General features: G+C 34.9%; 1 protein-coding gene across 1 annotated transcript in view; it reads right to left on the reverse strand.

The window, feature by feature from the left end:
• Nucleotides 1-17730, reverse strand: part of TNKS2 (tankyrase, TRF1-interacting ankyrin-related ADP-ribose polymerase 2) — a 58707-nt gene that overhangs the window by 5391 nt on the left and 35586 nt on the right. The window contains exons 14-24 of the mRNA XM_012723874.1: nt 16908-17073; nt 16070-16289; nt 12595-12704; nt 11793-11981; nt 9902-10151; nt 8184-8266; nt 7148-7268; nt 4444-4541; nt 3571-3645; nt 1369-1474; nt 736-922 (exon numbers count right to left, since the gene is read on the reverse strand). Of these exons, the coding sequence (XP_012579328.1) occupies nt 736-922; nt 1369-1474; nt 3571-3645; nt 4444-4541; nt 7148-7268; nt 8184-8266; nt 9902-10151; nt 11793-11981; nt 12595-12704; nt 16070-16289; nt 16908-17073 (1605 nt within the window). The remainder of the gene's footprint in view (nt 1-735; nt 923-1368; nt 1475-3570; nt 3646-4443; nt 4542-7147; nt 7269-8183; nt 8267-9901; nt 10152-11792; nt 11982-12594; nt 12705-16069; nt 16290-16907; nt 17074-17730) is intronic.

Here is a 17730-nt window from a genome sequence, read left to right on the forward strand (position 1 = left end):
CAGCATCACCTAAGAACATGGCAGAAATTAAAGTTTCTGAGGTGGAGCTTAGGAATCTGTATTTTAACATGCCCTGTATTGTAACATGCCCTCTAATATTTGATAAGTAATGAAGTACCCAACTGTAGAATTTCAATTAATTAATTACTTGATTTTTCAATTGGTGAACTATAATTCACCTGATTTTATCAGTTAGGGTCAAGCTAGTTGAATGATTTTTAACACTGATTTATAACCAAAGCAACTGTAAGTGAAAAGTAACTACTTAATATGGTATTTATGAGTTTTAGTCTAACTCCTGGAGCAGTATTATCACAAACTGAAGATTAGAATCAATCATATCACAGAGGAAGAAAAACTCCTTTATGCAGTGCCATGAAATGATGAGGCTTGCCTTGGGAAGTAATGACAAAACCCTATAATATTCAAGGGTCACAAGAAAGCCTTTTTCCATGCGCAATGGTATTTTCTACTCACTAAGTATCAAAGTACCAAACGTTCTAAAAATGACTGAGTTAAATAGGTCAAGTGCTTAGAACTGTGTTGGCCCGCATAAATCAATTACTAAGTATTAGCTATTACTACAAGTGGTGAGAGGGCCAAAAGCAGTCTGAAACATGTCTAGGCTGGATTCCTAAAGATGCACAAGACAAGGTCTTGCTCCCTAAATTTCTCAAATATAAAACCAGTTTTATTTAGTCTTATCAAAATAAATGCAAACAAGTTATCTCTTACCTGTGGCAAATGTAACAAGATCTGTCTTTGTGAACCGGACACCCAGTACCTCCTCCAATTCCATATACATACTGATTGCTTTTGGAAGAGTTTTCAGCAAAATAAATTCCAGCTCCAAACATGCCACCTATGTAGGCATGCCTTTCATCGAAGCCTTTATGGATAATTGCATTCACAAAGGGAGACCCTAAAATACATATAGGTGGATAACAACAATTCAAAATTAACACAGAAAAAAATAAAAACTAAGATCTTTCAAAAACCAAATTCTTAAACTTACACACCTTTACAATGAAATAAAAAGGTTTTAACATGCTAACAGTCAACTCACTACTTTACAGAACAATGTTAGAAGAATTGCTAATGTCAATTAGTGTTTCTAATATGGTGGTAGTTTTGATGCCAAAATAAGGAAACAGATTCAACTAGAAAAAAAAAAAAATCACTTGACATACCAATGCTACAAGACAGTATTGGTAAATTTACCATAAACAAAATGGTAAACCTATTTATAAATCCACTATAACACAAATTCAGGAGGCTGAAAATATGCTTATGAATGTAAAATTGCAAAAATCAGGTTTAGGAAACCTGTCCTAATGTGGAGGGTAGTGGTGAGGTATGGAATCTTACCATGAAATAGCATTCTTTCATTTGCATGGTTGTGGTTTTCTTCTGAAACTTCTTTTCTCCTGTGAGTATATCTTTCCCATAGTTTCTTGTTACAAACTTTCTGAATCTATAAACACCCCAAAACAATTGAAAAATGAAATTACTCGCTCATTTTAACCAAAAATGGATCACACTGTCATACAGAGGCAAAACTTTTCCTTGAGATGTGTGTGTCATCTTAATCAACTAAAAATACCTTGTCTAATCATAAAGAGAAATACAGGAAACATCTTGAAAATCAAAAAGCAAAAATTTCAAAGGGAGGGGAAGCTATATAGGGTCACATGTGAAGGTCCAGAAAACCATTACTAGGATTAAAATATTTAAGCCTTCATTTATTTAGACTACTGAATTACCTCTAAGACAGACATGCTGAGTTCTGTATTTGAAAGAGCAGTATATTCTTTCTTCCACCCCCATTTATCTGGCTCAAACTATCATTTTGGTCTTTTTTAAAAAAAGATTTAATTTTTATTTATTGATGCATATAAGCACTGGAGTGTAGTCCAGAGGTGCAGGGGATGAGAGGACCACCAGAGAATATTCGATAGGGAGTAGGGAGTAGAACAGGCAGAGCTACTGACTACAGAAGTGTATTTCAGTACAGAGAGCAAGACAGGAAGAGGTCTGTTGTGACGTGGGTCAGCACCCTTGCCAGAGGGTCTAACTCATGCAGCAGTGGCTGGCCATTGGCTGGCAACAGCCTGACAGCACTGAAACATTAATCCCTGTGTAACCAGGGAGGTCCTCAAACTATCATTTTGTTTTTGGTTAAAAATATTTGATACATACCTACCCACACCCCAAATGCTAACACTTTTGTTTGGAGAAGCTGTAAAGATGGATGCTGTCCTCATCTGGAGTTATTTCCAGGGTCTAAATTCAGATTCACAATTCTGTTTCTTAGCTGTGTTTGAAGGTGTTATTGCCCCCTGCTGGTCCAACAGCAACATTTGGAAGCTGGTGGTATCAGTCTTTGCTCAAAATATTTCAAGTTAAGTAATCAAGGGCCACAAGGGGCATAAATAGAACTCATTTATGTTAAAAGCAAAAAAAAAAAAAAAAAGCAACAAAAAAGAAACTTTAATCATTGAAGTTTTTTCATTATTAAAAAAAAATCATTATATACATATACATATATCCCCATGAATGGAAACCCCAAGAAGTCATTCTTATGACTAACATACTATGAGATAAACTATTAAAAAGAGGCTCCCAAAAGTCTTCACCTGAGTACTTGTTTTAAATCATTTAATTTATACTAGTATAAGCACAGAATCTTAATAAATTTTTAGTATTCACTAACTCAATTATGACATTTAGTATTATATTTATGATAGCCATTTTACTGTGAAGCAGTGGTAAAACACAGCTGAAAAGATGATACTGTTTATTTTAAGAGTTTAAAATTTATGTATTAGGGGCCTCCCTGGTGGCATAGGTGTTAAAGCCTCAACACCATCCAGCTATCACCAGACCCTGTGGAATGAGTTCCATCCCCAGCCAGGGAGGTGACCCATATGGCGCAGCAGACCTCTTCTATCTCGCCCGCTGCTTCCCTCAGCAGTGTACTTGATCTGTCTATTCTACTCCCCACTCTGTCTCTGGTGAGGCCTCTCATCTCCCCTGCACCTCTTATTTGTACCCCAGTTCTGTATGCATAAATTAATAAATATTAAAAAAAAAAACAGTTCTTAGAAACTGTTTGGAAAAGTGGAATGTATAAAGAGAGTACTCTGAAAGTCATAGTGTGCAGATTCTCAGAAAGCTGAAGTAGTCATAGTTAAGGACAAAAAGTACAATAAAACTATTAAGGATGAAGTCCTTTCAGGAACTATACATAAAATTTAGCTTTCGTACAAGGAAGTGCCTTAAAAGATGCTTACATATTTAAACTCCCTTAAATATAGTATTTATTATTACACCAGGACAAACCATAATTCCTTACTTTGAGTATGTTAATAAGGTACAAATTATGGCTGGCAAAGGAAACATCAATGGGATTTTGAGACTTAACTTTCCAAGAATATAATCTTTTCCAAAATAGCTCCTAATGTCAAGCTCAAGACTTATTACATGGACAAATCATTACTTTCTTAAGCAAGTTAACAATGGTTTTTAAAACTACAGTCTCAGCAAACTTTATTTTCACTAACTTATTACCTTGAGGATATTATATCTGTTGAAGATTCCACCTGCATGACCGCCATCCCTGTGTTCTCGGACTGTACTTTGCATCTGATGGGAAAACAATTTAAAATATATGAAGGTTAACTATTATGTCTTTTCTGACTCCTGAGACCTCTAAGAGTCTATTTTTGAGAATACAAAATGAGCTTTTAATATTTGTGCGTTTTAACAATGAGTTCTTTAAATCTGTGAGTACTATTCTCTAGAGTAGTCAACCTGGAAACAACATTGTAGGTGAAAACTATAAAGTGCAAAGTTAAGGAAGAAAAAGAGTCAAATGAATGCACAGGTAAACTAAACATACAAAGCTTACCACTTGACACGACAAACAAATAATAAATTACTTGTTACTATTCTTTTTGCCCTAATAAAGCACAATTTGTATATCATTTAGAGTTGGTTTCTTGAGCTTTATTTTTAAATTTTTTTTTGTTTGTTTCTTGAGGTTTAGAAGTTTCATTCAACTTTGTATTTCTGTGCTGATTTTACAAATGTAGGGTAGATGTCCTAGAAGTACAACACTATTCAAAGTTTTCAATGGGTCCAAGTAGGGAAGGCAAGCTGAAAGAAAAACTTTCTAACGACATGTTCTATTTCTTATTTGGGGCACCTTGAGTTTTGCAACTGTCTTCATGAAAGGAGGGAGTATCAGCCATTTTTCTTAGAAGACTGTTAGTTTTAACTGCACTGTTATAATTCCATGTCACTGGAATTAATGTTTACTGAGGGAGGTGTCTTACATGTATTGATTTAGAATGTTTCTAACCAGTAAAGAGTTATGAACAATTAAAGTTATGTTCAAGTGGATCTGGAAACTTCTAGGAAATTTTAGGTATAAGAACATACCTCTTCTTCCACAGACTGAAATTCTTTATCATCAGGAGACAGATCTATGAGAATTGTTCCACTACCAGAGGTGTTCAGAGTTAAGTATGGGTTAAGACCTATTAAATGAAAATTGAAGGTAAAAACGCATTGCCTATAAAACAATATAAACTGAAAATACTTATCTGATTTACCTGATGATTGCTACCAATTTTTAAAAACTTTGGAATGATTTAGATTTATAGGAAAGTTGAGAGATAGTACAAAGATGCTCAGTGTTATCTTTCCATAATGTTTCTGTTTTACATAACCATAGACCATCGGTCATAACTTAAGTAAATCAATGACATTATTTAGATTTCACCAGTTTTCCCAATGATGTCCTTTTTCAATTCTAGGATCCAAACCAGAACACTGCATTTAGATTACTAATTTTTGACCCAACAAGTCTTAAGGGTTTTTAAAGAACAATGCAGAACATTTTTCTATTCTCTATCTCCTGTAATTGAATTTATCATATCTTCTTTAAATTGTTTCCCAACCACAGATGCCTCTCAGTATCTGGACCCTTTATTTTTTCTAAGTATAAGAAATAATAATGGCAGAAACGTATTCAGCCTCAAGTACTTTAAATTAATCCTCAAAATGTGTATTTACTACTGAATGTTTATAAAGTCTTTAATTCAGCACTGAATTTGCCATATTTTCTGAATGTTAATTGCCAAAAAGATTCATGTATTTTTCTATCTCTATTCTCACAAAGCTTTTTAAACAGAATTTCTTCATATATATATATATATTTTTAAAGATTTATTTATTTGTGCATATAGAACTGGGGTACAGGCCAGAGGTGCAGGGGCAGTGAGAGGATTCACCAGAGACAGAGTGAGGGGCAGAACAGGCCGACTGATGAAGTACACTGCTGAAGGGAGCAGCGGCGTGTCAGGAGAGGTCTGCTTTGCTATGTGGATCACTTCCGGGGCAGGTAGGGATTGAACTCATGCGGAAGTGGCTTTAGCTTCTCAGTGCAGTGCTTTAACCTGCTGCGCCACCAGGGAAAGTCTCTTCATAGACTTTTAACACAATTTTCAAAACTTACTGTTTTCTAGGAAGGGGTCAATGCATAGTAGTTTCCCTCTGGAGATTATGAGCACTACTCTAGTTTTGATTTCTGATGAGTAACTTCTACAAACATGTCAAGCTCTGATAAGAAACGTACAGGAATGGCTGAATTACAAAGTGTATGGGAATTATGGCACCCATACAGAGGAGAATATTTTACAGACTACAGACTTACAAAATAAGGACCAAGGTATCTTTGAACCATCCCATGGAGAGGTGTATCAGTACTGAAAGGTTAGGACTAATCACCTGTTGACTTGACTGAATAAAAGCGAAGATTGTACGGCAGCAAGAATCAAATGAATATGAGGAAGGTGTTAACTTTATGTAAGAAACCTTCTATTCTATATCAGATACAGATTCTATGATGACGTTTCTCTCCAACGCAGGAATGAATGCTTCTACCTAACTGTAGCTAGATGTTAAAGTACAGATGTGGTGGTGTCATGGAGGTATCTTTGTCACTTAGAGGCAGCGTATTCATTTTTTAGGCTTTTGAGCACATCTTATTAAATGCATGTCAGACTATATGTTTATTGTATAACACTGCCTCTTTCCTAAATGACCCTTGTTCAATTCACTACTCAATTATAACTGCTATTCTACTAGATTGGTCCATAACTGAGAGTTCTAGTTCCTTTTTATTATGTTATTTATATTGTATACTAATGTTCTAGGGAGTCATGGGTTTTCCCTCTTCTTTTTCTTATAAAACCTCATCACCTATAATACCCAAGATTATCTCACATTTTAAGTATTTTGCTCTAACCCTTACCAAGCAAATAAAGCACATCTATGTTTAATTGGTCTAATCTCAAATTTCCAGTTTAAACATCCTTTAGCTTGAATCACTTAGTTTTGAGAGGTACTCTATTCTTTGTCAAGAAGTGGGCCCTATGCCAGCAAGTATATATTTTTCCCTGAAAAGCTCATTATTTTTGTTAGGGAAGGTTACTTTTCAAACCCCATTGTAAAGGCAGGATTTCAATTAAACAAACTTGTCATCACTAGGTAAATCATTCTCTCAGTTTATCAATGTATCTAAAAACAAAAACTTTTTTTAACCCAGGACCTGGTACATTTAATTATGGACATCTGATGGCTGAATGCAATTTGCATTTTCCTTAAGTATCAACATTTAGGAGAAAAAAATATTCACTTTATTTTTTCAATTTCCTAAGTTGCAACATTGTTTACCAGTATTTTTACTTCAAACATTTAGATTTTAGCTATTACAACAACAGTTTTATATTATTTATATGCTGGCCTGAAGGCCTGTTATATAGTATCTTAATATGTAAATAACCCGTGTTTCATATTTTGTAGAATCATACAATTTTAGAGTTAAGTAACTTCAGTAATAGCTAAACAGAAATAACTGAAGCAATTCCCAAATTTCTGAACAGTCCAGATATTTTACTTAGGTACTTAGCTAACAAGTACAGATCAGGAACGTTTATAGCAGCACAACTAAGACTTGATTTTAGGTGTTCTCCCTAGAAAGCAGAGTCTTAACAGATTTTTACAAAATCAATAAGCAAATTGAGGGGTACTTTTATGCAAAATGCTAAACTAGCAATAGCAATGATACAAAATTAAATACCTTGTTGTCCAGAGATAAGTCTTTCAACTCCTTTAATTAGTTTGTGTCTATGTCCATAAGCATTGATTCCAATCTCTTTCAGCTCCTTGTGCCCCATCTCAACTAATACATCCAAAGTGATCTTACAAAAAGAGGACAAAACTATTAGAAGACTCACTTAAATTTGGTGGACATTCATATACTGGTATTCTCAGAATGTATTAAAAGTTACATATTTACTTCAAATTATTTTGAATAGCTTAAAAATAAAAGCAAACCAGTTATTAAAGAAAAATGGCAAGTTGCAGCGAATTAAACAGAAAGCTGAGTCATTCTAAGCTACCAAAAATAACATCATTTTCATGTAGCACAGTAAGAATCTAAACCAAAGGCATCACATACAGGGTGTATTACTTTCTTCTTCATCACTCTATATCCAAACTACTTATATAATGTCTTAAATAGCTTCTTCTGACTCTAAACTGTGCTGATACTTTTGACCACTATATAACTCTTTTATCTCAGGTATATTATTCCCATTTTGTGAAACTGAACACATCTTTTTAAACGTGCTTTACAAAGTAAGTTTACTTTGTAAACTAAATGGTCCAAGGAAAATTTTCATGCAAGATATATAATCTTTATATGCAAGATATAATCTTTTTGTTCTCTGAATTTCTAAAATCTATGCCTAAAACTTAACTCTTCATATGTTCTCATTGTAGCTTCATAACTACAATGATAATTCCTTAGGGCTACAAGTCTGAAGTAACTTATATTCTGAGGCCCTCCATCTAAAACAAAAAAAAATCAGTAAATGTATCCCAACAGAGCACTTTAAACTGAGACTGTTTCAAAAATCCAGATATATGGTAAGGACAAGTAACAATAAGGACAGAGTAAGTCAATTTAAGAAAATCATTGTACTGTTATTATACACAAGTCAATTTTTATCTGTTAATAAACTTAACAGAAACGCCAGATGCCATATCAAGTATGCCTCAATTTTTCCTTACGCCTCCATAAATCACCAAATCAAGCAACATAATCTACTCACCTGTTCTCGCTCAAATATATCCATTAGGTGTTCAAGTCCAAGATTCCTCACAAATTGAGTTATGCTAAAATCCACTCCTGGAACTGGAAGTAAATTCCCAAAACAAAATTTCACATCAGTACAATGTATATGAACATTATAACAAAGTTTTGTTATATTACTATATATTGAGAGAATGTAAGGATGAAGCAAAATATAAATAGCCACTTCGGATGCAATACTGAATAAAAACTGAGTAAAGAAAGTCCAACAACATAAAATAGTTACAGTCAACCAATGGGTACTCTCATTAAAAAGAAGACATCTTCATTTAAAAATTTTAGATTGTGTCCTGAAAATAAATTTTCAAGGGGCCTCCCTGATGGGACAGTGCCATCAACCTACCGACAGACACTGCAGCCTGAGTTCCATCCCTAGCCAGGGAGCTGACCTACATGGCACAGGCGAACTCTCCTGTCTTGCCTGCTGTTCCCTCAGCAGTGTACTTCAGTAGATCTGCCTGTTCTCCTCACTGTCTCTGAGGAATCCCCTCCTCCTCGCCCCTCCACCTGTGGTCTAAACTCCAGCTCTTGTATACATAAATATAAATAAATCAATCTAAAAAAAATTTCTTTTCACATATCAGAAATTAACATATTTTATGTCAATTATATATCATAAAAAAAAAGTCTGCCTCTAAGGATGTAAGTTACTTATGTTTATGAAGGTAAGTTTCACAATGTTATACAGCCTATGCTGAATCTGACAAATAAAAGGTAAAGAACAGCTTTATGGAGGCTGCAGGCATATAGCTTTCTTTTTAAAAATGATCTTCAAAGTTGGATATTTTGGGGTGAAATGTTTACATGAGGTTAAAAAAAAGCATTTCATAACTAAAATACATTGAAACTGGTAAAGGCATAATTACTCAATAAAAAAGATATCTAAGCTTTACAAAAAGCATAATTATAACTAAACTTTTCAAAAAGCATAAAGAGTTGCGTAAGAGCATTAGATTCAAGTCTAAACTTGGAAAGAGAGTGTTTGGGAATTCTATTATTCCATTACTGAGACTACAATAAAAGGCTAATATTTTAGACTGTGCTAATTAATTTGTTGCTAGTAGCTGTACTGAAGTTTAAAAATGCCTTATTAGCATTCCAAATGACAAATACACAGCTAAACTACCAATTTAAGAAGTCTTTTAAAAAAAAAGATTATTTATTTAGGGCCCTCCCTGGTGGCTCGTGGTTAAAGCAAGGCACTAAAAGGCTAAAGCCATTTCAGCATGAATTCAATCCCTGCCCCGGAGGTGACCACATGGTGTGGCAGACCTCTCCTGACCCGCCCGCCCGTTGCTCCCCTCAGCAGTGTACTTGGTAGATCTGCCTGTTCTGCTCCCCACTCTGTCTCTGGTGAATCCTCTCACCCTCTGCATCTCTGGCCTGTGCCCTAGTTCTGTATGCATAAATAAAAATAAATCATTAAAAAAAGATTTATTTAATACATACAAGAATTGGGGTACAGGCCAGAGATGCAGAGGTGAGAGGATTCACCCGAGTGGGGAGCAGTGGAAAAGACAAGAGGTCTTCCACACCATGTGGATCAACTAGGGGGCTGGTGATGGAACTTGCACTAAAGCAGCTGCAGCTAGCTTGCAGTGCTGTGGTCTGACCCATTTGCACCACTACCAGGGAGGCAGCCCCCAATTAAAAAGGTATTTATGCAGAATATCTTACCCTCTTTTTTCTCTAAACTGGAAGCGCCTTCTGTTCCTGAGCCAACTACTGAAGATAGTTCAGAAAAACTTCCAGATAAATTGTCAAGACTGCTGGCTGCAGAAAGGCTTGATGGGCTGGATGGACCTGAAGACAGAGCATCTGTGGTGGATCCTGGGCTTCTCACACCATTGAGCACTTGTGGTTTATAACATGAAGGCAATGCAGAAGGGGGCATAGCTGCTGTCAGGAGAGCACTGACATCGTCTGCCTATGGTAGATGTTAGAGAGAGTTGAAATCTGCCAAAAAACAGTTTTAAAATTCTACCCCACTCAATAGAATGCATCTGAAATTTTGACAAAATCCAGTATACTAGAAATGATTAGGTAGTATTCAGGTAAAGTTAGGTAGTATTCAGCTGATGTTATCAAATATGAAAATATTCAGAACATTTCTTCCAAGACAAAAACAAAACTATTAAATGTGGCAAAGTATGAAGATAATTTTTTTGATACCATGACTGAAAATACTGAAATGAATTATAAAACTATTTAAAAAGCTAAGAACTTTTAACACTATCACAATTACATTGAAGGAAGTAATCATATAGAATGAGGTTTGTATATCTTGGGAAATACTGATATATTTGTTCCTCAAAGTTGAATTTTTTTTTTGAGGGGCCTGGGGGTAACAAAGATAATCATTTAAATCAAATCTGCTAAAAAGGAAAAAAGAAACCAAATTTACTGATAATCAATCAGATTTAATTAGAAACATACCTTTCTTTTGCAGAGCTCAATTAAGATTAAATTAACATTTAGCAAGAAATAAATCAGTATTTGCTATCACTGCTAATCATTTACACTGACTATTCCAGTCTTCACCCTTTTCTTCCTGAGTCTGAGAACTCTTATGATAGTCATAGTTTGTTTATAATATTAATACCACTTACTGGGTGCTTTCTAATGTAGCAGATACCATGCTAAGGATTAAGTACATGACCTTATTTCTCATTTTAACCAGATATATTTTATCCTTATTTACAAAAGAGGTTAACTGAGGTTTAGAGGTTAGGCAACTTGTAAGACTGTAGTAGAGCTGGAAACCTGACAGGTCTGTTTAACTCTAAAGGTTCTAAAAGCATGTTGCTTCACTGTGACTTAACTTTATCTTGTGCTTGAACCTATGGTCCAAAATTTCACTTTTAAGGTAGTCTGGAATTGAGAAGACATTTCCCTGAAGAAATCATGTTGCAAATATAGCTGGGTTGTGAGCCTGCTGAGAAATCTATTTAACCTCAAAATAGATGAACTATGTCAGCTTCTTAATGTAACCAGATCGATGGTATCTCAGTGGAAAGTTGTCTAAGTCCTTCCATCTCCCCCAACTTCCCACTTCAAAAGGTATTGCCCTTTCTCTCTACTGTGTGAAGAGAAAGCAAAATACAAACTTATATAGAGAATGGAGGAATAAACTTGTTTCAAAAACAGCTTTGGTGGGGGAAGCAGTATGAATTTTAGGATGAGTTAGTGTAGGAGGGAAGGCAAGCTATACTTTCAGTAAGTTTTGTGACTGCAGCCTAAAGGCAAACATTCCCAGTTGGGGAAATTCACTAAAACTCATGGTGTGCTATTTTGCAGCTTTTGTACAGTAACAACACTCATTGAAGGCTTATGCCTGTTTTGTTTTCCAATTAATGTAAAGCAAGTCAGTATACGGCATACTTCATTTTCCTATTTCTGAAAAGTACTCAGCACATGATAACTGATTTTTAATGCTATATTTATTATATTCTAACAACAAAGATGTCCTAAATTTAAATTAAGCTAAAGAACAAATTTTGTCACATCCACCATGAAGACATTTTATATATACCAAGCATTGAGATTTTTCAAAAAGTCCATCACTTACTGAAACTAAATCTAAAGGTGTTTGTCCTTCCTGATTTTTAAGAGTAGGATCAGCTCCATGGGCCAGTAATAAAGCACAAAGCTGTGTTCGTCCCTTTTGAGCTGCTTCGTGCAAAGGTGTAAAAGCCCATTTGTCCGTGGCATTGACACATGCATTATATTTTATTAGTAAAGCTGCTACATCTACATGCTGTAAAAAGAAAATACTCCTGTTACAGTCTGAAATATTTCTTTATCACACTTTAGTTTTTAAGAAGCAATTAGCTATATACCTATTTTTTCCATGTTCAAACTTACTCTGAAAATGAAAAACTGTTTCTTGCCAACATCAACTAAACTGTTGCCTAGAAAATTACAGTGGGCATTTAAGTAACTTGAGAAACTAGAAAATAAGTCAATAATTCTGTGCAAGATAGGACTAAGTTGATTTTGACAATTTTTCACTTATTCAAGTAATATAACTGAACATCTTGTAAACCAGCAACTTCTTAATTATTCTAACTATGTTACTAAAGATGGTCAATATTAATTGTAATATTTAGGGCTATTGTAAGTCAGAAAAATGCATCTGAATCTCCATAGATTCCCATGAACCCTAAGGAGCTTTTCTGGGTACCAACAAATAAAAGCACTAACATCTTAGAGAATAAGAGATAAGTGCTAAGGAAGATAATATAATCTCTTTAGCTCTCATTTACTTTTCTTGAAATGAGAGTCAAATTAAATTCCTTTTGAATAGCAATACTGATTTTCACTTTGCCAATTTCATAGATTTTTTTTTAAAGATACTTGAAAGAACTCACCCCATAAGATGCTGCATTATGTAAAGGAATAAGTCCTCCTTTGTCTTGAGCATTCACATCAGCTCCGTGTTGTAACAAATATTCTGCAACTTCTAAATTATTATAGCCAGCTAGTTAAAAAAAAGTGAAATCACTTATTAACATAAAATTATGTATATGTATATATCTATGAAGAACAGACACTGTTAAAAAAAAGATTTTATATAAATCAGAAATTGAAACTCTCCATTGAAATCTATTAAAAATTTATCTTATAAAAAAATTGCCCATTGGCTTCAAGTAGGAAACTTGCAGCAATGACATTCATTTAGAGATTCTCAAAGTTTTATTAAATGATTTGCTTGTATATTTCCTTTTAAAACATTCTTGCCGAATTCTTTGCTTTGATGGTGCTACATAAACCTTCCTGATCTTATGTGCCCAACCTTAAGGATATAGAACCTTAAGGATATAGAAGCCAATTTAGGAACACAATGGCGGGCAGAGCAAGACATGGCACACTAGTGCTGGCTTCCCCAGAAAGCCACTAAAACACACTTTTTTGCTGGAGAGAACTTCGAGGTAACCATCTCTATAAGACTGGCAGCAGAAACTGTGTATTGCTAAAACCATGAAAAATTTTTTTTTTTTTTAAAGATTTATTTATTTGTGCATACAGAACTGGGGTACAGGCCAGAGGCTCAGGGGCAGTGAGAGGCTTCACCAGAGACAGAGTGGGGAGCAGAACAGGCAGATCGAGGAAGTACACTGCTGAGGGGAGCAGCGGGCGGGTCAGGAGAGGTCTGCCACGCCATGTGGTCACCTCCGGGGCAGGCGGGAATCGAACCCATGCGGAAGCGGCTTTAGATTCTCAGTGTTGTGCTTTAACCCGCTGCGCCACCAGGGAGGGCCTGAAGTTTTTTTTTTTTATAACGTGCCAAAATCAGCAGTCATCCTGGAAGCTGTCAGTTATCTTAGTACATACACTTAACAGTAAAGTATAGTATGACACAAACTCAGACTGAAAGCAAATCTGCAACTTAACTTGGCCAACATAAAACCAAGTATCACTTGAAACTTCATAATAGCTCAACATATTTATTTACATTTATTTTCTTTTAAAGATTTAATTATTTATTCATACAGAACTGTGGTACAGGCCAGAGGTACAGGGACGGTGAGAGGATTCACCAGAGACAGACTGGGGAGCAGAACAGGTAGAGCAAGTCAGTGTGAGGGGAGGGGAGCAGCAGGCAGGCCAGGAGAGGTCTGCCATGCCATGTGGGTCACTTCCCTGGCCAGGGATTTAACTTGTGCTGAAGTGGCTGCAGCTACCTTCACATGCTGCACTTTAACCTGTTACACCACCAGGGAGGGCTCTACATTTATTTTCATTGTCATTTTTATGCTTTTGCTGATGGAACTAAAGTAAAAATAAAATAAAAACAAGACTATGAAACTATCATAAGGCAAGTATTACACTTAATCAAACAGTCCTTCCTTCCTTAAGGTATACGATGACATGAGTAAGCAGAAGTAATTTGAGAATACAACCTATTTGTCACTTACAAAGACAACAGAGACTTAAACAGTACTGTTAATGTTCTAGGTTCTAAAGCTACCATAAAGATTTAAAAAGTCAATATAAATAACTAGCCATGGTACAATTCAAATCAGAGGTCAGGTCATACCTTATCTTACAAAGACTTGAAATTCCTGAAGCCTTTTCTCATCAAATTAGCATCTTTGGCTTATCACTTCCAAAATGTTTTAAAAAACACATAGAGGGTATCATACCATTGCTTGGACAGTAGGGTTCTAACATAAAGCAGTTGGGAATTTAAAGGTTAAAAAAAAAAAAAAACACTCACTAAAATGATTTCCCGAATATTGGGAACATACTCAATTACTCATACTGAGAGACTTTCACTTTCCATGTTACAGAAAGAAACACCTGCATTGCTTTCTTCTCTTTTAGATCTTGTGTATTTAGATAAACTAAAATCAAATGTGCCTATGATGCAAAACCACTGCAGTATTAGCTGTAGCTATCTTAATGGCTCATTCCCTAACACCTTCAATTCCAACACTGAAGACTTTACAAAAACTCAGGGGGCCTTCTGTGGTGGCTCAGTGGGTTAAAGTGCAGCACTGCAAGCTAGCCACAGCCGCTTCAGTACAAGTTCCATCCCCCGCCCTAGAAGTGATCCACATGGCACAACAGAAACCTCCTGTCTCCCCTCAGCAGTGTACTTCATCAATCTGCCTATTCTGCTCCCCACTCTGACTTTGGTGAATCATCTCAGCCCCCACACCTCTGGCTAGTACCCCAGTTCTGCATAAGTAAATAAATAGATAGCTAGATAAACAAATAACCAAACAAACAAATAAAAAGAAAGAAAAACTCAGGGACTACTAGGTTATCCTTAGTACTCTAGGTTAACTCTATAATGTTCTTGGTATTAAAAAAAAAGTATCGCTATCACAAATTCGGTTAACATCTTATGATTAAACATGTATATTGCTTAGAATAAATGTAATCAATGTAAACATCTATATGATCTGGTATTTTATTTTAAAATGGCAACTTTTTGTTTACAAGTTCCCATTTCAAATTGAAAATTAAAAACTGAACAAACCAACCCAAAATGTTCTAAAACCCCAACGTTGTATACCTGCACTAAAAACAAAGGTGCACTAACAATTCTGAGGGAAAACTTAGAACCAAAGTTATGGACACAAATGTGTTTTCCCCAAATCCTATGTCACAAGTCCTAAACTCCAGAAACTTCAAATATGACTGTATGAAGACAGGGTCTTTAAAGGAACTCATTAGAATAGGCCAAGATCCAAGCTGACTGGTGTCCTTTAATGAAAAGGAGGTTAGGACAGATAGAGAAGTGGGATGTGCACACAATGACAAGGCCATGTTAGGACACAGAGGGTGTTCATTATAAGCCAAGGACAGAGGCCTCAGTGGAAACAATCCAACAAATAATTTTATATCCAAAACTCTGAAAAAGAAATTTCTGTTGCTTAAGACACCTGGTCTATTTGTTAAGGCAGGCTTAGCAAATCAATACAAGAACTAACTTGGGCAAGAAATCTATGTAAGATTTTTTCTGCTTGTGCTTAAATAGCTATATAATAACAAGAATGGAAAGTGTTTAGTTTCCCATGAAGAAGACCTGGTTCAAGCAGGTATATTTTTCAAGTTTCTGTAGACTAAACTTACTTGCCAAAAATGATTCAAACAATACAGTGACCTGGAATAAAGGTTCTAAAGCACAGGGTGAGCGGCAGAGGCTCTTTCAATTGTCCTTTACATAATAAAACAAACTAGTATTTAGTGAACATGAACATGAAGCAGGGCTGCACTAACAAATACAGCAATGTATAATTCATGGTGAATATACTTGCTTTGAAATTTTTTAGGTTTCTCATTCAGGTGAAATGAATCTTGGTGTCACCAACCTGTGAAACTTCAACTGCTTACCTGCTAAATGTAGGGGTGTTGAATGCCGGCCCTGTGTATCACGGCAATTTACATTATCAGGTGAAGACAACTTCTTTACTCTGGCTAAACAACCCTTTTTGGCAGCATCTAACAAAGCTGCATCTCCCCTAAGTAAATCTTGGATATCTGTATCTCCATCTTTAACAAGATCCAAAGGAGTATTTCCATCCCTGTTTTTCTTTGTAGGGTCTGCACCATGCTGGGTATGTGAAAAACAGAAAGGGTAGAACTGGTTTAAATTTGCCCTCAAGAATGAGAACACAAATGTTAACTATACCAAAGAAAAATATTTGAATCCACAGAATATAATAAATGCAATTAAATGTTGTTATATTATTGTAACATAACAATAAAAATTTTCAACATAAGGTGTATTTCATTAAAAATGAATTTTTATGTACACTTTTAGTTTTCACAAACATTGAAATACAGAATAAATCTAGCTATATTCTTGTTCTTACAGTAAAGTATCTCCACTGGTATCTAAATTAAACCAGAATTATCAGTTTTATTAGTGGTAAATGAGTATGGCTTATTAATTGCATAATCCATTAACTATTTTGAAGTTAAACACTAAATAGGAAAAATCAATAATCAGATAATTATCACAAAAACTGACATTATTACAGTACACCTGTGACGGTAAACATAACTGCAGATAAAAATATGAACTAGTATTTATGACACTTATTCTGAAATACAGAATAAGAGCGTAACATTGCTTGCCATCCCTTTATTAGACTGTGTTCTCATTACTAGAAATATTACAAACATATTCTATGTAATATACATGATCAACAGTACTATTTAAATATACCTGGAGCAGAAGTTTGCAAATTTCATATTTTCCTTTTGCTGCAGCTTCATGTAAAGGTGTAAATTTCCATAAATCAGCTACATTAACAACTGCTCCATGTTTAACAAGAAGTTCTGCGACTTCATAATGTCCATAAGAGCATGCATTGTGTAAAGGTACAAGGCCCCTGAAATAAAAGTTAAATGAGCAATGCACATAAAGGTATGTTATAAATTTTAAACAATTACATATAGATTATAAAATTTTTAAATTGCATAAAGGACTTCATGTGTTTTACTGAAATTTATTAAAAATAGAAACAGAACTGGGAGGGGCAGGGAGGTAATATATTTTTAAAGTGCACAAAATACAATGAACACCTATCAATTTAATATATAGAATTGAGGCTTACATATTTTAAAAAGAAAAATAATTTTAAGATAAAAAGAATTCAAATATCTTCAATGTAACCTAAAAGAAGTATGATATAAAAAATGTAACATTAATGTAATCTCCTTGGTCATTTTAAAATTATAAGGCATTACACACATAAGTCTTTAACTAAATGCTCTAACATTACAAACTCGGAACTGAAATTAAGAAGCTATATTTTAGCCAATGGTAGGAAATCCAATTTCTCTGAAAATGAAAGAGCTGTTATTATCATAAAAATATTTTCAGATTTTAACTAGATCACTGCCTCACTCCAGTCACAAAAATCAACTCAAAGTGGATTAAAGACCTAGAAATAAGAACGGAAACCATAAAATACCTAGAAGCAAAGATGGGTCAAACACTACACGACATACACTTCAGCGACATCTTTAAAGACAGAGCACCCAAC

The sequence above is a fragment of the Condylura cristata genome, unplaced genomic scaffold (genome assembly GCF_000260355.1).
Source record: "Condylura cristata isolate star-nosed mole 26May11 unplaced genomic scaffold, ConCri1.0 scaffold00011, whole genome shotgun sequence".
Taxonomy (NCBI): Eukaryota; Metazoa; Chordata; class Mammalia; order Eulipotyphla; family Talpidae; genus Condylura; species Condylura cristata.